This window comes from Schistocerca americana, chromosome 5 (genome assembly GCF_021461395.2).
Source record: "Schistocerca americana isolate TAMUIC-IGC-003095 chromosome 5, iqSchAmer2.1, whole genome shotgun sequence".
Taxonomy (NCBI): domain Eukaryota; kingdom Metazoa; phylum Arthropoda; class Insecta; order Orthoptera; family Acrididae; genus Schistocerca; species Schistocerca americana.
The window spans coordinates 218247603-218271704 of record NC_060123.1 but is presented as its reverse complement, the minus strand read 5'-3'; the positions used below and the strand labels follow the sequence as shown (position 1 = coordinate 218271704).

At 38.6% G+C, this 24102-nt stretch overlaps 1 protein-coding gene across 9 annotated transcripts in view; it reads left to right on the top strand.

Annotated features, from left to right (window-relative positions):
• Window positions 1-24102, top strand: part of LOC124616710 (probable phosphorylase b kinase regulatory subunit beta) — a 187631-nt gene that overhangs the window by 100546 nt on the left and 62983 nt on the right. For all 9 annotated transcript variants that reach the window (XM_047145060.1, XM_047145054.1, XM_047145063.1 and 6 more), the window contains 3 exons: window positions 10197-10312; window positions 10442-10587; window positions 12360-12492. In XM_047145060.1, the coding sequence (XP_047001016.1) occupies window positions 10197-10312; window positions 10442-10587; window positions 12360-12492 (395 nt within the window). The remainder of the gene's footprint in view (window positions 1-10196; window positions 10313-10441; window positions 10588-12359; window positions 12493-24102) is intronic.

Sequence of the window (24102 nt, the reverse complement as noted above, 5' to 3'; positions counted from 1 at the left end):
CACAGCTGACCAAAAGCTCATCCAGTGCAACATTTCAACACAATGTCTGGCAATGTTTAATCCACAAGACTTTCTTGTGCCAATTTGTGACTTGATGAAACTTGGGTCCATCATTACACACTACAGTCAAAACGATAGTCAAAACAATGAACTAATGTTGGTGAAAGGACACCAAAGAAGGCAAAGACCATTTTGTCAGCTGGTAAGGTGATAGCCATTGTTTTTTTGTATTGCAATGAATAATCTTCATAGATTACTTAGAAAAGTGCAGAACCATAACTGAGCACTGTTATGCTTCATTGTTGGATAATTTGAAACATGTGTTGACTGAAGAAAGACCAAGGATGGCATGCAAAAAAATATTGTTTAACCAAGATAATGCACCATCCCATACATCAGCAATAACAATGGAAAATGTGCATGAATTGGGCTTAGAATTGGTTCCTCATCTGCCCTATTCACTAGACTTACCCCAAAGTGACTTCTTCCTGTTCCCTGACTTGAAACTTTGGCTTGCTGTCTAGAAATTTTCATCAAACAAGGAAATGATAGTTGCAGCCAATAAGTGTTTTGCAAAGTTTGAAAGAACCTATTTTGCCTAGGGGATAAAAAAGCTGGAGGATCACTAGACCAAGTGTATATTCCTCATAGGTGACTATGGCAAGAAGTAAGTTGAGGTGCTTATGAAACAAACATTTTTCATTGCTTTTTTTACCAGACTTACCAAACAGCCCTCATATACACTATGTCCGCTGAAGTAAATCTGGTGGAAATGTGTTTGTCCATTATTAGTTCATCTGCTTGCTGCGCTTGTGAGGAGTTTCCATTGAATTTGATTTCAGATAACTTCGTTGAGTTATTGTTTCTGTTACAGCTGTTGTCAGGGAGCTGAATCTCACTTGCAGTATTATTCTTTGTTTCAAAATGCTCCTTATCATTTTTGTGGTACTGTATTTTATTTTATGTGCTTAATGTATGCTTTTTTCTTTCTCAACTGTGTATTATTTTCTTTGCTCAGTGTGTGCTTTTTGCTTTTTCATAGTGGATAGGAGAATTTTGCAGTTGATTCATTACAGCGTGCTTTCTGATTTATATATAAAACTCTCTCTCTTCCTGGCACAAGGTATATTAATGCCAGATGTTGTCCATAATTTTTTTACTTCTTATCAGTTTTGCTTCTGTGTGTCTTGGTGGAAAATTGGAGTGAAAGTGCTTGAGGAATATGTTTAAGAAGGTGTTGACCTTCCCATTAATGAGGCATGTTTTATAAATCTCTTCTCATTGTCCTTTCCACAGATTTTCTCTGAGCATACTATTTGAGCCATTTGTGATTTTTAATTGTCTTAACTGATTAGTATGTTTTATCATTATGCTGTGGTAAACAATATATTGTTGCTTTTGCATTCAAATTATCAAAGGCAATGAAAACAAATTTTTAAAGCTGCTGTGCTTTCACTCTTCTGCCCTTGTTGGGAACATGCACATAATCAATGTTATATATTGTTATTGTTTGACAGGAATCACATCATCATCATCATCATCATCATCTACAGTTTCCAGCCTCTGCCTGTTTCTTTCTTTCTTTCTTTCTTTTTTTCTTTTTTTTCCCATCATGTTCCTCTCTCCTATCTGCCCCAGTCCTACCCTCTTCTCATCACACATTTCCTCAGGCCAGTTATACATCTGTCTCTTGGTCTTCCTCTAGGACTCTTGCCTTCTTTTGTCATTTCATCTTGTCTTTTCTGTTGTATCTTGCATGGGGTTCTCTTTCACTATTTCTCTCACCATCTGATTTCTTACTCCATCCATTCTAATAAGTCCTGTCCTGCTTCACTGAAACTTCTGTTCACAAGCCTGTATTCTGCTCATGTACCTTTTCTTCATTATCCACATTTCTGGTTCACACGTGGGTACTGGAGCATAATATGCTTGGTATAACAGGTGCTTCCTTTTTAGTGGTACTTCCTCACTCCAACCAGGCTTCTTGCACTCTGCTTGCCTTCTCCTTTCACTAATCTCCTTGTCACCCCCAACACTTCACATTTCTTTGACTTAAATTTCAATCCATACTGTCCCACCACTTCTTTCCACACATTTAATCTTTCTTGTACCTCTCCTCCTCCATTTTGCCACACCATTCAATCATCTGAAAGCACCATTGCTTTCATAGCTCATCTCCTATTTGTGCTGACATTCCTTCCATTATCTCATCCATAAGCATGATGAGAAACGGTGGGGATATTGCACTCACTACTCTGCTTCACCATCTGCTACTCTGTTTCTCTCATCTTGCTTTGACACAACTCAGACTTCCTTGATGCACCTCCTTCATTCTTGTCATAGTCAGTCTTCTAGTACCCCTCTCCTGAAGAGTTTTCAAGGTCTTGCTCCTTTTCACACTATCATATGCCTTATCATTGTCCAGGAAAACCATTACTAAATCCTTATGATATTTGTAACGTCTCTGTTGGAGCATGCTTACACTAAAAATTAGATCCACTGTCAACCTTCCTGGTCTAACTCTATATTGTTTCATCGCATTCCTTTTTCTACTATCTTCAGTACCCATTACCAGGATCTTCTCAACTATCTTGGGAGCATGACATGTCAAAGTGTTAAATCTTCAAATTTAACACATATATTTCGGACAACACAACAACACATATAAGTCACTGAGTAAGTGGACCTGTGAACAAGTCGGCATTCGATTAAACACTGACAAGGGGAGGCCGCCAATTGTGAAACTCAGATTCGATTCATACTGCGCATAATAAAAGCTCATGGCCAGAGGTGTAATGTGGCAAAGCACCAAGATGCACTTCTCAGCCGTTGTCGAGAAAATCGACAGTTAAAAGAAACCGTTGCGGTGCAATACTCTCTACGATTAGTAATTTTCTACAGCGTGGTGGTGCAATGGTAAGCGCTCCGGTTCGTAATCCGAAGGTCGTCAGATCGAATCTCGCTCCATGCAACTTTTTTTTTTTTGTATTTGTTTTTTGTAATTTATATATATATATATATATATATATATATATATATATATAATTCCCGGCAATCAGTTGCAACAATTATGCATATAATAAGTTGTTGAAAGTCGTTTGTCGTGGAAAAACTGGCGACTTCGAACATCATTATGTTTTCCGCAAACAAAGTTGTATTTCACAAATGTTATTAATTGTCTTCATAATGTTAACCACGTATAGTTAACGGAAGACGTAGAAATGAATACGTATAGCGTAAGTCAAACGTTCGAATTAGAGACCCCACGAACACAAACTTGCTGTGGCAGATATGAAATATAAACTGCGTTACTCGCTCGTTACACTTGAAGGACAGATGTTGAATGGGCCGAAACGAGCCGCCCCATAACAGCATAGTTGCCTGCTAACTTCGAAAGAAGGTAGATGCGGTCCCTAGCGCAACTTGTAACATCGTCGAAAATCAGTGCGGACGGGACAGCTTTGGTACACCCTGTTAAACGTTAAATCAATGTCAATAGCTTTCAAACTGCGATACACAGGAAAGCTGCGCCGCCAGCGACGCCGCCGAGGCATTGCTGTGGCACATTAACTCAAGTATTTATATATATTTGAATTGCAATAAACTAATAATAAAAAAATTTGGCATGGCGCGAGATTCGATCCGGCGACCTTCGGATTACGAACCCCAGTGCTTACCGCTGCGCTATGACGCTGTAGAAAATCATTAATCGTAGAGAGTATTTCACCACAACGGTTTCTTTTAACTGTCGATTTTCTCAACAATGGCTGAGAAGTGCATCTTGGTGCTTTGCCACATTACACCTCTGGCCATGAGCTTTTATTATGCGCAGTATGAATCGAATCTGAATTTCACAATTGGTGGCCTCCCCTTGTGAGTCTTAGTCTAGCGGCCGCTGCTCGGCTGGCCGCTTAGGTGGCGCAGCTGCTGCATGGCTGGCAGACAGCGCCGCACGTAGAGGACGTGCGTAATTGTGCGGCGGCACTTTGAATAATCGGCGAGTCACAACACAAAGTAACCCTGCCCCCTATAATTTTGACATAATTTCAGGAAACTGTTTCTAAAAATTGCAACTATGATTCCCTTTTTCCATTCTTAAGGTGCCCTACTTTTTTCCATTGTGGTCTCATGTCCCAACAGGGCTACTACACTCCAACAATGTCAGCTGCTTTCACTTTCTGCACACTTACTTCATCCAGTCTGGGTGTGTTTCCTCCCTCCATGGTGTTTATCCCTTCCTCACAATTGTCCAAGTTAGGTCCATCTTGACATCCTCTACATTCCCTGGCTCCTCATTTTCCTTTTCGATATTTCCACTGAGGCTTAGTGACTCTTCAAAATATCTTCCACACCTCCTAGATTTCGTCTCAGCTTCCTTTCCTTCTTTATTAATCATTCTGACTTTTTCCACCATGCCTTTCTTTTGATCCTTACCCATTCCATGGAGGACCATCTTACTCCCCTCACTGTCGTTTTCCTTGATTTCTGTCCACTCTTCCATAATTTTTTTCTTTTCACCTGCCACCACTCTCTTAGGCATTTTCAACTTCTCAAGTGTGTTCCTTACTTTCTTCCTCTGTTCTCTCATGAAACAACATACAGAATGCTTTATGTTTCTTTCCAGCTTCCTCTATCATTTCACCAGGCAATTTATTATTGCTAGCTCTTCTGTGCACTTTTTCTGCAACTTCCACCACCATTGTTTGGAATCTTCCCATTCCTCCTATACTGACTGCATTTCAATCCTTGCTATGTTGCTATTTATTATTTGCTTGAAATTCTTCTTTGCTTTTCATCTACATCTACATCATATTCCACAAGCCACCTAATAGTGTGTAGTGGAGGGTACTTTTGGTACCACTGGCTGATCCCTCCAATCCTGTTCCACTCACAAATACAGTGTGGGAAGAATGATTGTCGGTAAGCCTCAGTATTGGCTCTAATAACTTGAATTTTCTCTTCATGGTCAATATACTAGATGTATGGAGGGGGGGGGGGGGGGGGAATAATATGTTGTCTGACCCCTCCTGAAAAGTGCTATCCCGAAATTTCAATAGTAACTCTCTTCGTGACACACAATGCCTCTCTTGTAATGTGTGCCAGTGGACTTTGCTTAGCATCTCCGTAATGCTCTCTTGCTGACTAAACATTCCTGTGACGAAATGTGCCACGCTTCATTGGATCGTCTCTATCTATCTATCAGTCCTACCTGTTAGGGATCCCAGATAGATGAACAATACTCAAGAATCAGGTGAACAAGCACCTTTTAATCCACTTCTTTAAACTTCAACACTTTTGTCCTTCTTTTTTTGTCTTTCTGTCTCCCAACATCACAATGTTAGGTTTGATTCTTGAAGTTTTCCCGAAGTAGTGAATATTCTACGAGGTTTTGGGATAGCAGCTAGATCATGCTGACTTCTTGCCACAATATTTCAGCTGGCAGCTGTCCAACCACCTTCAGGTGAGTGTCTGCCACTGGAGACTGCTAGTTCATGGTGTCAGATTTATAGCAAAAAATTGGTGCAGAAACATATGCACATTAGCAGCCGTCAGAGGAGCATCCTCTATCAAAATCTGCACCCTATGAAAATACTTTTCCGCCTGTGGCACGCAGGCACATGTGTAAAGGTGAAACTATGTGTCCGCCCTCTGTCGGAATGCGTGTTCACTCCACTGAAAACAAAAGTCAGATGCATCATTATGAATAAAATGTTTTAACTTGATGTTTCTTTAGGATCCTGCCTACTTTAGATGAAAGGTTGCTGACATGTGGAAGGGATACCATGGACTTGCACAGCTGCTTATGTTCTTGATGTTGTGGGTGGTAACATTTCTTCCTCCTTAGCGCTCTGCTAATCTGATGTGGAGAGTAACCATTATCTTTGAACACCAACTGTAGATGTTCTAGCTCCTCTGTGAGGCTGTGTCCATCAGAAACTACATGAGCCTGGTGCACCAACATTCTAAGGACACCAGTAGTTTATGAAGGGTGATAGCATCTTGATGCTAGCAGATAAAGGTCTGTATGTGTGGGCTTGTGGTAGACAGAATGCCCTAACGACCCATCCACTCTCACAGTAACCAAGATGTCCAAATATGGTAAGCAACCATCCTTCTCCATTTTCATCGTAAACTGGATCTTCGTGTGGATTGAATTCAGATTTTGCAAGAAGCGTGACAGTTCTTCTTCACCATGGGGCCACACTACAAGAGTGTCATCTACATATTGTGAGAAGATTCTCAGTTTCTCCAAGTTCTGCCAAATCAAGTGCCCTTTCCTCAAAGTCTTCCATAAAAGAGTTTGCTACCAGAGCGGAGAGAGGACTGCATATGGCAATACCATCTGTATGTTCAGAATATTTGTTTTTAAATAAAAAGTAAGTTGAGGAAAAGACATGATGAAAAAGTGCTGTTGTATCAGCTGTGAACTTATTGCTCATGAGTGACAAGGAACTTTAGTGAAAAGTGAGATGATATTGAAGCTCATTAGTAAGTCAGTTTCACTGAGTTGAAGTGACTTGTGTATTGATAAAGTCAGCAGAGCTGTGAACATGATGCACACACTAACGTACTAAAGATCTCAGTAGAGAGGCAAGATGTATTGCCAAATCATACGTGGGTGCATCGATTTTACTGGCAATCAGCCGTAACGGAACCTCTTTTTCATGAATCTTTGGCACATGGTGGTCTTACCAGTGGACAAAGGAAACACCACCATCATGCTGTTGCCACATGATGTTTATGAACAGAAGATTTCTAAGTTGACCCTAAATAATGAAAAGCGTGAGGTCGTCCATGTGAGTGCTAAAAGGAATCCGTTAAACTTCAGATAAATGATAAATCAGTCAAACCTAAAGGCTGTAAATTCAACTAAATACCTAAGAATTACTATTACAAACAACTTAAATTAGAAAGAACACATAGCAAATGTTGTGGGAAAAGCTAACCAATGACTGCGTTTTATTGGCAGGACACTTATAAAATGTAACAGATGTACTAAAGAGACTGCCTACACTACACTTGTCCATTCACTTTTAGAATGCTGCTGCACAGTGTGGGATCCTTACCATATAGGATTGAGGGAGTACATCGGAAAAGTTCAAAGTAGGGCAGCATGTTTAGAATTATCACGAAATAGGAGAGAGAGTGTCACTGAAATGATACAGGATTTGGGGTGGACATCATTAAAACAAAGGCATCTTTCGTTGCGGTAGAATCTTCTCATGAAATTTCAATCACCAACTTTCTCTTCCAAATGTGAAAATATTTTGTTGACACCGGCCTAGATAGGGAGAAATGATCACCATAATAAAATGAGGGAAATCAGAGCTCGCACAGAAAGATATAGATATTCGTTTTTTTCTGTGCACTATACAAGATTGGCCTTTACTTAAAATATCCTTGCTTCCGTCACCCTCCAATAAGTTAACTGAATTTTCTGGTCTACAGTCAGCACCATTGTGTAGCAATGAGGAGTGTGGCGAAGTACTGTAGCAATGACGAGTGTAGAAGAAGTACTGTTAACTCCATTGGTAACTATGACTGCTGCATCATTTGAGCATCTTTGGAATATACCCAGCAAAGTTTCTAGATCAAAAATATTTGTAAATCAATTTAAGAAGATCAGAGTTGAAGCTCAAATTCATGTATTTACAATAATGATAATATCAGTAAGATTATTAATAATAATAATAATCACAATAAAACTACCTGATGGTGGTCCGGGAAAAGTGACTGAGAACCAAATAAAAGAAATAATTCTTCCTCTGTGCATGTAACTTCACAGTTACTGCTATTCTCACCTGTTGTTTATTCTGCTTTGCAGGAGATCCTACAATTAAGTGGGTTTTAAAAATCTTGAGCAGAAATGACTAAAATATAGAATGAGTTAAGTTTGGTGTTCTGATTTATATCACAACAAAGCAGCTGTGGTGCTACTAAGTTTCATAGTTTTGGTGGATTGCTGCTAATGCGAGTTAAATATGAGGGTGAATCAAATATAAACTGAATCTTTTTTTATATATTTACTTAAGCTTCAGAAAAACTCATATACCCAAACTTATTTTCTGTATGGTCTCCTGAATGGGAAACATGTTTATCCCATCAGATAGACAGTTTCTTGATCCTATTTTCAGAAAATGAGCATGGCTATAACAGCAGCCAGTTGCGCCTGAACACTTTGACAACACAATCAATGTCAAATCTGGGTCCTCCGACTCCTTTCTTTAGTGGTCCAAACAAATGAAAATCACAGGGCAATAAGTGCAAACTGTAGAGAGAATGTTCTAGTGTAGTCGAGAACAATTCTTACATTTTTTTATTGAGTTCTGGCAGCTGTGTGGGGTCAGTTGTTGTCCAGGGTTGGAAACGTGGGCCTTTTGTGATCAAATGTTTGGTCCAAAGTTTGCAGTAGTATGCAGTGTTCACCATACAACATTAATGAAGAAAATCAATGAGAAGAACTCCTTTAAAATAAAGAAAAGACTGTTGCAAGAATCTTCCCCTAGGGAGATGGTTTTTGGCGTTGATAGCTGCAGAATTGCTCGTTTTGCACAATTCCATGCTGCTTTTCTCTCTCTCTCTCTCTCTCTCTCTCTCTCTCTCTCTCTCTCTCAATTCTAGAGTGTAGTGGTGTACCCACATTCCATTGCAGGTCACAGTCCAGTGCAAAAAATGTTTCCCTTCAGTTTGGTAGCTTATCAGTAGCTGCTTGCACACCTTGAGATGATAAAATTTGTGCTGTATGATGAGAAGACAAGGGAACCACCTTGCAGACATTTTCTGAAATCTGAAGTTGTCAGCGCCTGTTGTACCAACCACAGTAGCAGATTCAGCAACTGTTATTTTCTCGGCTGTCCTAGCCATTGGGCAAAATTGGCGTGCTTCTTTCTCAACTGTTTCTCATCCTCAAAAAACTGCTAAACTGTTTGTAGCATGTGTACACTTAATTCTTTCCCAGGCTGTTGTCCCCGAATTATGTTGCAAGTCTTTTCAAAATTTTGCATGGTTTATGCCCTATGTTGTGAGAAACTTGAATAGAATGTGTTGTGCAACAGGCGAGAGTACCACTTGCTCTGATATTGTGATGCTGTCTAAAGAAATGGCATGACAACAGTCACTGGAAACGAAGCAACTACTCTCCATTTACAAAAAGGTGTGCAAATCAAAATTTCCAGTTTATATTTGATTCATTGTCATAGTAAAACAATTTTTATACTGCTGCCTATCACTCTCCAACAGGAATCTCCCCTTTCATATGTTAATTTCTGCCAAGAAACAATTATTTCCTCAGTAGAAAGATCATCTTGTACAATGCTGTCCATTTTCATGAACTGAAGATACAACAAAGGAACAACTTCTGAACCCTAGGACATACATAGTAAGCAACAACAAGTGTTGTGGCTGCATGTGCTTTTGCATTTACGCAGTATTATTTACCTATCCGAAACCCACTAGTTATGCAGTATTTCATTCTTTTGCAGTTACACAATATTTTCATCTATTTTTTTCACTGTATCACATATGTGGTATTGTTTTAGTTCATTTTTTTTTTAGTAATTAAAAATTTGTCATTCTGGCAGTAAGACTAGATGCATTGAGAGTCAAGGATATTAACTGACTGAAAAACCAAAACAACCTATTTGTTAGTTACACAGTATTGCTTCTTCACTGGCAGAGTGTATGGTAGAAGAAAAGCAGCTTTATTGAAAAACTTGACTGTTCCTAGTTCACGTGTGTGATTTAACTGCTGTTTTTATCTAAATCTTCAATTGGAGCATATATGAAGCTCACACAGATCACTGTCAGTTGTCTACATACTGGCAAAGTCAAGATTTATCGAATACCGATATTAAAGTTAAATAGAATGTACATTCTTGAGTCTAGTTATTCTGATAAATTGTAGAAGAAGTGGCTAATGAGATATTCTTTCACTGTGTTTTTAAATATTTGGGGAGTTTCAATTTCCTACTTGATGTTCACTGACAATCTGTTATAGACTTTTGCACCAGAATAAGAAATTACATTGTGAACCATAGAGAGGGTTGGATCTGTATGGAAATTATTTGTTCATCCATTCAAATCACTGTATACTTTCATTGTAATTCTTCATCATCATAGTTAAACCTATGACGCATGTTGTTTTTCTTTGTTCTACTGTCTATATGATATATTAAAAAATATTCTCTTGATTTAAGGGATCCACAGTTTACAGAGATGTTAGATTTGCTTGCCATGCTGAAAAAAGGATTCTGTGATGGAATGAAAGTGAGAATAGGGAGGTTACAGAATTTAATATCTTCCTCATGCATTGGTGAGTTGCTATAACTTCTGCGTTATTAAGCTTACATTAGACAGTACAGTAACAATTGTATGGTGACACCATATAACTTTATTTTCATTTTTATATAATTATGCCTGAATCAGAAAACTTGTTTTCCAGAACATCTTGATTTCATGAACACTGTAGAAACCTCTGAAATGGTTTTTGAACCATTTAAACAGCTTGAGCATGATTACATTGGTTATCAGAGTCTAACAGATGTCCCAAGGGCTGTTGCTTATGATGAAGACAGAAGAAACTATCAGGTCAGTGGCCATTGTTCAAGCTATTTTGTGATAGCAGAATGTCACTTGCACAAAGATCAAGTGTGATATCTTCCACAAATTTTTGGAGTATGGTCCTGTGAAGCAATTATTGACTATGTCCACATGCAGTTTCACTGCAAATCTGTGGTGATGGCTCGTCACAAATGACTATTGTGACTTCTGAGCATTTTGTCTCTGTGAAACAGGTTTCAACTGAATAAAGTACATAAATGAGAAACAGGTGGTCAGGCATACAGTAATGTAGCACACGTAAATTCAACACAACACATTGTCAGCAGAAGTTGAAAGCAGACATTTCCTGTGAACAGTAGGGATGTAGCTGCTGTTCCAATATTACTTTACATAAGGTGTTCCCCCATACTGAGTGTGGTGGCATGTTGATAAGACATTGGACTCACTTTTTAAGGGGATGGAAGTTCAAATGAAAAAAATTGTTTAAGGTGAATATGAAAATGGTTTCTTTCTTTCAAAGGGCACACCCAGTTTTTGTCCTCAGTCTAAGCTTTTATTCTGTCTCTAATGACCTCTTCATCGACAGAATGTTTAACAAAAATTCTCCTTTTCTTTCCACTTCATGGACACTTGGACTGATTTAACTTGTTAGTTTCCATACATTTTCGGTTTGCTTGCTCATCCACAAAATTCATTTCTACTAATTCTAAACCATGATTAAACACCATTTCATTAAAACTGATTGACTACACTGCAGTCTTACAGACCTTTACATTAGGATTGACCACATCTGCATACACATCACATCACCTCCAATGTGTCATTGGAGATTCCTGGTAGAACGTCTTAAAGTGTACACCTCCATGTTGGTAATTGCCAGTCCTGCAATATTAGTAACTACATATGTAATAAATCGTTTTAGTACATTGTATAACTAGTGGAATTATCCCAAAACAGATTTTCTCCCAGAACTTTCAACTCACTTGTTTTTGAACATGGGATCCTTATTTCATATTGTTGCAGTTGCCCTTCTCCATCATTCCTGAACATTTGGATTATCATCACACAAACATCTTATACCTAAGACTTCCTGGAAGATTAAAACTGTTTGCTAGATCAGGACTCATGCCTGGAACCTTCACATGCAAGTGCTCTGCCAACTGATCTATCCAAGCACAACTCATGACTCAAAGTTTGGTGGAGATAAAGCTGTGAGGATGAGTTGTGAGTCATGCTTTGATAGCTCAGTTGATAGAGCATTTGAATGTGAAAGCCAAGGGTCCCAGGTTCAAGTCCTGCTCCAGCATATTGTTTTAATTTGCCAAGAAGTTTCAAATCAGTGCATACTCTACTGCAGAGTGAAAATTTGTTCTGGATCCTGTATATGGGCTGAAGCTACAAACTGCTTCAGAGCAACATAATATAATCTCATCATCCATGGTGCAAAGAAACATTTTAATAGTAAAATATGTCTTGTATTTTGGCAAACTAAGTAAATGCAGATATGCTTATATTGTCACATATTGTTAAGTACATTTGTTGTATTTATTACAGTCACATGGGGAAGCTGTTCTTCAACTATAATTGTTTTTTGTTTTAGATGGTATGGTTTTAAAAATCACATAACTGCAAACTGTTCAGTGGCCAGAAACAAATCCTGTATATATTCAATTAAGATGTATCCCATTGCTGTGCTGTGCTGGTGTGTGTGTGTGTGTGTGTGTGTGTGTGTGTGTGTGTGTGTGTGTGTGTGAAAAAATTAATTTTCTTATACCGAATGTACATTTTATTAATTTAAGGTCTTGTGGAATAAACCAACTTGGGAAATTCTAGATGTTCTTAGAAGCACAGAAGGACTGCATGGAAGAGCCCAGCTTTTTGGACTCTTGTTGAAGAGAGAAGGTCCAAATTATGAATTTAATGGTGCAACAGGTTTGTCAATTCCAACACGTTAACAGTAAGCAATGAGAGCTTGTAAATAATGTAGTGAGTAAAGGTATCTATTATCCATGCAGTTAAGACACTGAGCTTTGAGCAGGCATGAAAAAACTTACAACATTGCTGAGCCTTATACAGTACCCTTCTTTGGAGCTAACTAATCAACATAAAAATGCACCGCCCCATTACACACACACACACACACACACACACACACACACACACACACACACACACACACACACACAGCTACACTGTCCCGGTGTTGCAGATGCAGACACAACCTTCAACAGGGCTGTAACTTCTCATTATTTTGTACAGAAATAAGGAACATTGCTCCCATTGTTCTTCTTACCTCCCCAAAAGTGGTTTCCACCACCCAGTTTACCTATGAAATATTCTTGTCCATCTTTATGACACACTCCTCCATGTCATATGAGTTATGTTCCTGTGGGAGACCAGGTGGAAGACCTGTTCTATATATCCTCATAGCATATCATATTCCAATCTTGTTATAGGCATATCCTTTTGTAATAGAGGCAGGACCTCTGGTGGAAGCATTCCTGTTGTATACCAACCCTGCTGTCATGTCTGCCCAGCTTGTGGGCATGACCACCAAACATCTACGTTTACATCTATGTATATGCTCCACATGCCCATTTTCTACTGCAGCTAGCCATTCCTTTTCTGTTCTGTTTGTAACTGGAGCAAGGCAAAAACAACTGTCTATATTCTATTTGTTCCATACAAGCCCTGACTTTCGTTATCTTGCCTTTGCGGTCATTACACAAGTTGTATGTTGATGGCAATAGAACTGTTCTGCAGTCTGTCACAAATGCTGGTTTCTAGACTTCCTCTGTAGTGTTTCTTGATAAGAATAACTTCTTCCCTCCAAGAAATTCCCATTCGAGTTCACATAGCATTTCCGTAATACTCACACATTGATTGAAACTACCAGTAACAAACCTAGCAGCACACCTGTGAATTGCTTCAGTACCTTTCTGTAAACCAACCTGGTGGGGATCCCAAACAGTAGAGCAGTATCCAAGTATGGTTCACATGACTGTTCTGTATGTAGTCTCCTTTATAGATGAGCTAAACTTTTCCTAGAATTTTCCCAATAAACTGAAGTTGAACGTTAGCCTTCCCTACAAACAACCTTACATGCTCGTTCCATATCACGTCAATTTGCTGTGTCATGCCTATATTATCTAACTGACAAGATTGTGACAAACAGCACATCATTAGTACTGTATTTGAAGAAGATCATAGGATTGAGTCTTCTACTTCTTCTTATTCTCAGTCAAACACAAAGTTACCGCCCAACTGTGGCTGAGGACACAATTGATCTCTTATTAAGAGAACATATTATTGAGTACAGCATGCTCAATATTAGTGCTTCTCCTGTCCAATAGCAGCTTCTCTAAATTATGTTAATGAGAGCTGTCCTTGCAACACATTTTTTGGTTCCATAATCCTCCTGGCCTCAAACTCTGCTAGCTCCTGGGCCATACCTTTCTCAACCACTACCCCGTACCCCCACCCTGTCCCCCTCATCATGTTAATTTAAAATCACGTTTCCCTCCTTGCAGTATCCCTTCCTCTCTTTCTTTCCGTCTTTCTGTTCTACTGTTCTACCTTCCACCCACCCCTCCGCCCACCCACCTACACAGTCTACTTTTCTACTACATTGTGTGCTACACTCAACTCCCTGCACTCATTCAGTGTTAAATATTATAATGTCTGCATATTCTTTACACTGAAAACAGCTGCTTGCGTGCAGCACTTTGCGTCAGAGTATCCTCAACTTCTCTCTAGTGCTATCCTGCCGATCTCTTCTCCTCTCGGAGTGTCCTACTGCTGGGTTTTGTTCACTTTTTTCCTTTGACCTCACCAGCTATTGCCATGATGTAATGTCAAGGTCTTCTTGCCTCCTTATTGCCTGTAAATTTACACTATTCTTCAGTGGTTCTTCAGAGGCTCTCTTAATGTGGTCACACACTGCGTCCTAAGCCCTGTATTGGCTTCTGACAATGTAGTGCTGTCCCCACCAGAAGGCCCTCTCTCTTTCTCACTCTTGCCCCATGCTCTCTCTCTCTCTCTCTCTCTCTCTCTCTCTCTCTCTCTCTCTCTCTCTCCCTAAACAGAAGTGCTGTTTGTATATTAACTTTAAGTCCAATCCTTATCAAGGACCCCATTGTCAGAAGTGCTTTTGTAGCTTTTAACTTGTTATCAAATCCAACCACTCATCAGCCCAGTGTTGGCCAGCCCACTACCGGGTGTGTAGCTCCTCTCGCTACGTCTAAAACCTTACTGTTGCCTCTTTTGTCATTAACAGTTGCCCGTTTTGTTATTAACTATGTACTTCAGACTTGGCTTTACTCACGGATATAACAGTCTCAAATACAACAAACACACATCCCAAAACATTTGTAATAAATTCAAAATCCTTCATCATGCAAAAAAGGAAAAAAAAATAAAAATTCTAGAAAAAAATCAAAAGTTGAGTCATTTTAAAATTTAGCCAAATACACTTACCAAAGAACAAACTGAGCTACGAAACTGAAGATATCCTGACAGTTTTACTGGCACTCTGCTTACAGATAATCAAAATAGCAATTTCATTCATAGTTCCCACATTAACAGATGGGATTAATCATTCATAGTTTCCACACCAACAGATAAGATTATTATTGTCTCTATACAAGTGAAATTTTAAGTTTTCAAATTATCCATTTGGTTACATCTTTTTAGTTGTTATATTTTTATATTGTTTTTAGTAGTTTCTTTTCTTTGAATATGCACTGGTTTGCTTTAACTTTAACAGTCTTGCTGTGGCCACAGGAGTGTGTGTTTGGATGTCTGTGCAGTTGTGTGCAGGAATGTGTGTACTATTGCTAGTAGAAGAGCTAGTGCTTGAAAGCCGGTGTGAATGCTGTATTCTGTCATGTATTACTGTGCCCATGCTTTGATCCACTTTGGGTGAATGGTTGCCTTTCCCTTATTTTGTGTATTACTCCATCCAGGAATTTTCATTAATGTTTTACTTCTCAATTGATGTTTATTCACCAACAAATATTTATGGAATGATAATAGTTATTCCAATTCTGACAAAGTCAGTTACTGACAAGTTTGAACATTACTGACCCCTTGGTGTAATAAATTGTAATTGGAAAATACTTTTGCAAATTATCTACAGAAAAATGAAAAACTAATAGAAAACAACCTTAGGTAAGATCAGTTTAGTTTCTGGAGAAATTGGGGAACATGCTGGGTAATATCGATCCTTTGACTTACCTTAGAATATAGGCTAAAGAAATAAAATCCTGCAAACTTGTGTTTATAGCATTTGTAAATTTAGAGAAAGCTTTTGGCAGTGTTCATTGGAATATACGCTTTGATATTTTGAAGATGGCAGAGATAAGATTTAGGGAGTGAAAGGTTATCTGGAAGTTTTATATAAATCAGACTGCAGTTATAAGAGTTGAAGGACATAAAAGGGAAACAATAGTCAAGGAGGTAGTGAGACAGAATTTTAGCTTATCCCTGTAGTTATTCAATGTATACATTGTGCAAGCTTTGAAGGAAACTAAGAGACATTTGTAAAGGAAGCTAAAATTCAGGGAGAATAAATTAAAACTTTGAGATTTGTTGATGACACTGCAGACCGTAATACTGTCACATGCTCCAAATGACTTGGAAGAAAAGTTGAACGAAATGAACAGTGTCTTGAAAGAAATTTATAAGAGGAAAATCAGCCAAAGTAAAAAGCAATGGTGTGTTGACAAATTGAATCAGATGGTGCTGAGGGAATTAGATTAGAAAATGAGAGACTAAAAGTAGTCAATGAGTTTCATTATTTGGGCAGCAGAATAAGTGACAATGGCCAAAGTAGAGAGGATATAATATGCAGATTGTGCATAGCAAGAGAAACATTTATGAGAAAGAGAAATTCAGTAACATAGGGTATAGATTAAATGTTAGGAATTTTGTTGTGAAGGTATTTGTCTTTAATGTAGCTTTGTAGATAAGTGAAACATGGATGATAAGCAATTCAATCAATACGAGAATAGAAGCTTTTGAAATGTTGTGCTACAGGAGACTACTGAATATTATGTGGATAAAATGGACGGCTGATGAGGATGTATTGCTTTGTACTATGGAGAAAAGAAATTTATGATACAAGTCGGTTAAAAGAAGAAACTGCACAATAGCACACAACTTGAAGCATCATGGAAATGTTATTCTAGTGATGAAGGGAAGTGTGAGAGATAGTCATTGTAGTGGGAGTCCTGAGTTTGACTAAAGTAAGCAGTTCAGCAATGTGTTTACATTACGAGCCCTGTGAGTGACAGTTCTTCCCCATCATTCACTATTTATGTGGCTGCATCTTACTTGTTTCCAAGTGGATGTGCACTCAGTGATTGCAGTCTAACAGAGATATGGCCCCTTCCACATGGGTAAGGAAACATTAGGATTAGCTGTGTCATAACACAGTACAAGACCTACAGAACAACATTGAGCCTGTGTAACTGCAACTTCGTGGCCTTTGCACATGTGTGTGCTTTCCATATGGATACACAGGCCACACAAATGTCTGTGTCATTAGGCAAGGTAGTGTTGATCATCTTCAGCAACTTCTGCCAAGCTGTGCCAAAGTTTATTCATCCCCTCTCTCACACATGCTGCCGTATGAACGTAATGCTGATTGGACACACACTTGACTGGTAGTTATGCAGAGATGTAAAGGCCTGCACGGGATAGACTAGCGTGAAAAGCAGTATCAAACCAGTCTTCACACTGAATCCCATAAAAACAACAATACTTATCATTGGAAGTATGAAGACTTGTTTTAGCAGTGCTGGGTACGGCAACCACATAATCCGGATTTTCTTGTCTTTTATTGAATACATTTTCATATATTTTTAAGTATCACTCATATTTCATTGCTGGTATTCATCTTTTAATGATTGGGTGAGAGAATACATAATTTAAGTATTATCTTATGTATAGATGAAAATTCTGTGAAAATATTAGTGTTATATGAGGTGTGTTTAAAAAGGTAAGGTGACTTTATATGTTTATGCTCCTCACCGGTATGCTGCCGGATACGATCATCTTTAGTACATGATATTTTGGTGGTACGGCTGGTCACGATCTTCAGGTGCAATCGCTGAGTACCCGATCACACTAGAACTGAATGAACATCAGAAATGGCAGCTCCTTTATCTGCCAGGCACAGGTCACTGCGCCTGCGTGAGATGTGGAAGAGCTGCCCCCTACGAAGTGAAGAATTACAGTGCTGCCAGCAGTAGAAACTGAAAAAAGTGATAAACCGCAAATTAAGGTGTAACGGGTCGAACACCAGACTGTTGTTGTTTTATATAAGGTAAAATAGGGTGTCATATCTTGCTCAAAGGAAAACCTTTATCTCTATTAATAATGTCATCAGATAATCATATTTCGATGGATTTCTTGAGCATACAATCCCAGCAACGAAAAGCCAGAGCAACAATTTCCCTCTCTTTAAACAACGTGTTATGCCCTTCATTGAGACAATGTTCGGTGACGGCAGATTTTTCAGGTTGGATGTGATGCCAGTGTTCCACACATTGGTCATGTTGTTGTTGTTGTGGTCTTCAGTCCTGAGACTGGTTTGATGCAGTTCTCCATGCTACTCTATCCTGTGCAAGCTTCTTCATCTCCCAGTACCTACTGCAACCTACATCCTTCTGAATCTACTTAGTGTATTGATCTCTTGGTCTCCCTCTACGATTTTTACCCTCCACGCTGCCCTCCAATGCTAAATTTGTGATCCCTTGATGCCTCAAAACATGTCCTACCAACCGATCCCTTCTTCTAGTCAAGTTGTGCCACAAACTTCTCTTCTCCCCAATCCTATTCAATACTTCCTCATTAGTTACGTGATCTACCCACCTTATCTTCAGCATTCTTCTGTAGCACCACATTTCGAAAGCTTCTATTCTCTTCTTGTCCAAACTGGTTATCGTCCATGTTTCACTTCCATACATGGCTACACTCCATACAAATACTTTCAGAAACGACTTCCTGACACTTAAATCTATACTCGATGTTAACAAATTTCTATTCTTCAGAAACGATTTCCTTGCCATTGCCAGTCTACATTTTATATCCTCTCTACTTCGACCATCATCAGTTATTTTACTCCCTAAATAGCAAAACTCCTTTACTACTTTAAGTGTCTCATTTCCTAATCTAATCCCCTCAGCGCCACCCGATTTAATTTGACTACACCCCATTATCCTCGTTTTGCTTTTGTTGATGTTCATCTTATATCCTCCTTTCAAGACACTGTCCATTCCATTCAACTGCTCTTCCAAGTCCTTTGCTGTCTCTGACAGAATTACAATGTCATCGGCGAACCTCAAAGTTTTTATTTCTTCTCCATGGATTTTAATACCTACTCCGAATTTTTCTTTTGTTTCCTTTACTGCTTGCTCAATATACAGATTGAATAACATCGGGGAGAGGCTACAACCCTGTCTCACTCCATTGGTCATGAACAATGCTAATAGTCTGTCCAATGTGGGCCTTTTCACAATGGCAGGGAATTTTATAAACTCCAGGCTTTCTCAATCACAAATCATCTTGAACAAATCCAAACAGGGCTCTAGTCTTGGCCAAAGGCAAAAATAAACTTTTAATATAATATTTCCTGAGAATTCTAGAAATTTTTGAAGAAATACTTCCAGCAAAGGGTAGAAAAGCAACTGATTTACTAGTGTCCAGTGCTGGTTCACTTGATGGTCCAAACTGAAAAGCACGATTAATTTGATGATCGATATATCCATTGAGCTTGAAGACAGCCTTAAAATGATCCAGATCGTGTGTCAAATTTTCAGAATCAGAACTGGCATAAGCTTTCTTGACTAATGTACGGAGAACTCCCATGCACTGATGTGGTGGATGATAACTCCTAGAATGAAGATAACGGTCCATGTGTGTGTGTGTGGGTTTGCAGTATACACCATGTCCCAAGGTACCATTTTCTTTTTTATGTACTATAACATCCAAGAAAGGTAATTTCCCATCTTTTTCAATTTCCATCAAAAATTTGATGTGTGGATGAAGACAGTTAAAATGATCTAAAAACCGATTAAGAGCTTCCATTCCATGTGGCCAAACAATAAAAATATCATCCATGAATCTCCAAAAATATGTAGGTTGAAGAGAAGAAGTCCTGAGTGCGAGATCTTCAAAATCTACGGAATCACAAGGTGGCTCTATATTTTTATGAAAAAATATTCATGTTTTCCCCTTCAAAGTAAACCCCCTCAGATACAATACACTTGTGCCAACACTTCCTCCAATCCGCGAAGCACTTCTCATAAGCACTTTTTGGTACAGCCTTGAGTACTTCCAGTGATGCAGTTTTTATTTCCTCAGTCGTTGAAGATATTCGTCCTTTCATAGGTCTCTTCTCTTTTGGGAACAAGAAATAGTTGCAGGTGGCCAAACCCAGTGAATATGGTGGCTGAGGCATGATTGTCATGTTGTTTTTAGCCAAAAAAATCTCTCACAAGCGCCGATGAATGAGCGGTACGTTGTCATCATGCAAAAGCCATGAATTGTTTTTCCACAATTCTGGACATTTTTTGTGTATTGCTTCTCATAAACAGCTCATAATGACAAGGTAATACTCCTTATTGACCCTACAACCTTGAGGTAAAAATTCATGATGCACTCTAATTGAAAAAAAAAAGGAGCAAAACTTTGACATTTTATCGAACTTGGCGTGCTTTTTTCTGTCTTGGTTCTCTGGGATGCTTCAATTGGGATGATTGGGCTTTGGTTTTCACATCATAACCATAAACCCACATTTCATCACCGGTTATGACCCTTTTGAGGAAACAAAGATCATCATTAATGTCATTCAAGAGCTCCTGAGCAATGCTCATGCGTCGGTTCTTCTGATCATAATTGAGAAGTTTTGAAACAAACTTCGCTGAAACATGTCTCATGCCCAAAACATCCAAAAAATTGCATGATATGAGCCAACTGATATGCTAACATCCTCAGCAACTTCTCTTAAGGTAATGCGATGATTTTCCAAAACAATTTTCTTCACAGCTTCAACATGATCATCTGTTGTTGATTTGCCGGGGCATCTGGAGCAAGGTTCGTCATTGACACCTTCTCAGCCATCTTGCCACTGTCACCATTTCAAGTGTTTTAGAGCACTTGCTTCCATTTTTCACACAAAATTTAAGGCAAATTCTTTGCTCCATTTTTTTATAATAATTGAAAATTGCGTAGCACACTAAAACACATGTAACCTTTCTATCTGTCAATAACAAATGAATTATGCTGGATGCTTGAAACTGTGAACATGTTTGGGACATGTGTACCAACATAACAAAAAAAGAGATCGATAATCGAATGTACATTGCCCGTGCAATTTGAAAAGTCGCCTTACTTTTTGAACAGCCCTCATATATCTTTATATGGAAGTGTATATCAATTTCAAATTATCTAATATTTATTGTTAATCACAAACACTATTCATGAGTATATGTAGTTGCACATTAAGGTAAAAGTGTCAGTGCCGTTTAAGAAACTTCCTCATGAAGTGGGTAGGAATTGGCCCCATGTATCTACAGCATCACTACTAAAAACATGGTGAAACACAGGGAAAAGCAGAAGAGAAAAAGAGAGGAAAATAGCAAAGGTTAGATTAGATATATTTTTTGTTCCATAAAGAGTGGATCCTCAAATTATTAATGTAACATTTCCCTGGATAACATAACAAAAGTGTTAGCATTTGTGATTCACACTTTATACAGTCACAGATAGAACAGTCATGTAAGTGCTTCTCCACAAATGTGTGTTAATTGCATGATACAACAGATGCTATTGGAATTCCGTTAGTACACTTGATTCAAAGCTGCAACTCTGACTTAGTGATTATGATGTGACAGGGAAGCAGTGTTGACTGCTAGTATTAATGGTGTAAGTTACTAACTTGCACCGTTGTTTTACTGTTAGTACGGTGCTGTGAAAAGCATTTCCTCAGGAAAGTATTAGAATAAGAATGATTTTGAAAGAAATTTAGTGAGTTTTTGGAGCAGGCTGATGTAGGTGAAGTTGCACTTAGACACAGGAAACCAAGCATGTTTTAAGAGCACTTCCTAGTGTGAGGCTTTGGTGCCATGTAGAAAAACTTTGATGGTGTCCATAGTGTAACTAGTAGAGACTTACAAGTTGTACTTCTGTGTTGGTTCTGTACTGTGACATTATGCTGGTCTGTATTATTTTTCTTACTTCCTATCACTTTTACTAACAATAAGTGATGTCCATGTTACTCTTGACATCAGCAAACACTGTAAAGATTTGTATGTGGTAAAATCTGCACTGTTCTCATCGAATTTTATCTATGCAACAACAGAAGCAAATGTAAGCATATTGCTACTACTGTAGAATAAAACTCAGAATTATTTGTAGCGCCAAACCCAAAGTTAATCATGTCATAACCTGCTTTCAAAATTTCATATTTTTACCATTAAAAGTGTATATATTACAAAAGCAATATTGCTTGTGAAAACAATGAAACCAAACTTAAGCTATGACATGCATCAGCAGAATACTAGAATAAAATATAAAAACTGTATACCAAATAGAACTGCTTTCTAGGGTGGAAAATGTTCTTTATGTTGAACCTAGAAATCTCCCATCCCTTCCTACTACCAAATAATAACAATAAAAAATCTTAAACATATTCTGACAGATAATCCATTATATTTTCTACTATGTAGTAGAAATACGAGGTGCAACAACACAAGCAAAGTTAAATATGTTATGAATAATGTGGAACAAAAATCATTATTTTTTGTGATACCAAACCTAAAGAACTGTATTGTAACCTGTTTCCAAAATTGGGTGTGCTCACCATTAAAAGTATATATATTACAAAAGTGATATTGGTTGAACAATGATATCAAACTTAAGTTATGACCTGCATCAGCGTAATACTAGACTAAAATTAAATACCGTATAGTACAAAGAACAGCTTTATATGAAAAAAAAATTGCACTTCCTGGTGATCATAGAAATCTCTCAGCCCATCCTACTATCAAATAAAAAAAACTTAAAATATTATGACAGATAAACCATTTAATACTCTAAAAGAGTTCTTTTTCTTCATGCACAATAAATAGAAATGTTTTTGAAAGGATTTTTGGTGCATAGTATTCCATAATGTCAAGAAATCTGATGATGAGTAAAACAAACACTAATTGTAACTCTGTCCTCATTTATAACAAATGTAAAATGTGTTTTAAAAATTAAAACTAATTTCTAAACGCTAAAATTCGATATTCTTACCTAACAGTGAAAACTCCAGATAGGAATATGCCAGTGCAGAAAAATATAAATTGCTACTTACCTTATAGATGACTTGTTAAGTTTCAGACAGGCGCAGTTAACAGACACTTACACAAAGCTTTTGGCCACAGTCTTCATCAGCAAAAGAGAAACATACACCATTCATACTTACAAGCAAGCACCACCTCCAGCAGCTCAGACCAGAATGCAACTATCACGTGTGTGGGGGGAAGGGAAAGGGATAGTAGTGTAAGGATGGAGAGAGAGAAGAACACTGTCTGCTAGAGTATGCCAGGACTAGAATGCCAATAAACACAGCATCAGCAGGTTGTGGGGCAGGGAGGTGGGGAATAATGGAGAGAAGCAGGGGAAGATAGTCGAGTGCATTGGCAGAAGGTGGCAAACAAAGGGGATGGGAGACAGGAATGGGGAGGAGATGATAGGTCAGAGGAGTTGGAAATTGTTGCGTTGAGGGATGGGGACAGTATGTTACTGTAGGTTGAACCCAGGATAATTATGGGAATGTAGAATGTGTTGTAAGGATCACTCCTATCAGTGCAGTTGAGAAAAGCATGTGGTGGAGGGGAGGATACAGATAGCTCTGTTAGTGAAGCAGTGATTGAAATCAAGCTTGTTGTGTTCAGCTGCATGTTGTCCCATAGGGTGGTCTACTTTGCTATTGGCTGTTCATCCTGGTAGACAGCTGAACTTAACATACTTGACTTCAGTGACTGCTTCACTATCCGAACCATCTGGACCCTCCCCTCCACCACCAGCTTTTCTGAACTACGCATATGGAAGTTATCCTTACAACACGTTCTCTGCTCCCATAATTATTGTGGTCTCAAGCTGCAGTAACATACTGACCGCACACCCTCCACCTGATAGTTCCACCTCTCTGTTTTGTCATCTCCTCCCCACTATCATCTCCCAACCTCTTTGTCTGCTCCCTCTGGCAATGCACCATCTTTCCCCACCCATCTCTTTTTCCCCCACCTCCCTGCCCTATATCCTCCTGATGCTGCACCTGCTGTCGTTCTAGTTTGTGAATGCTCCGCCAGACATGTTCTTCTCTCCCCCCATCCCTACACTACTATTCCATCCACTTCCCTGCCCCCTCCAGATTGCTGCTTCCATCCCACATGATAGTTGCATTCTGGACCAAGCTGCTGGAGTTGGCAGTCATGTGTGCAGGAGGTGTGCTTGCTTGTTTGTGTGAAAGGTGTGTGTTTCTCTTTTGAT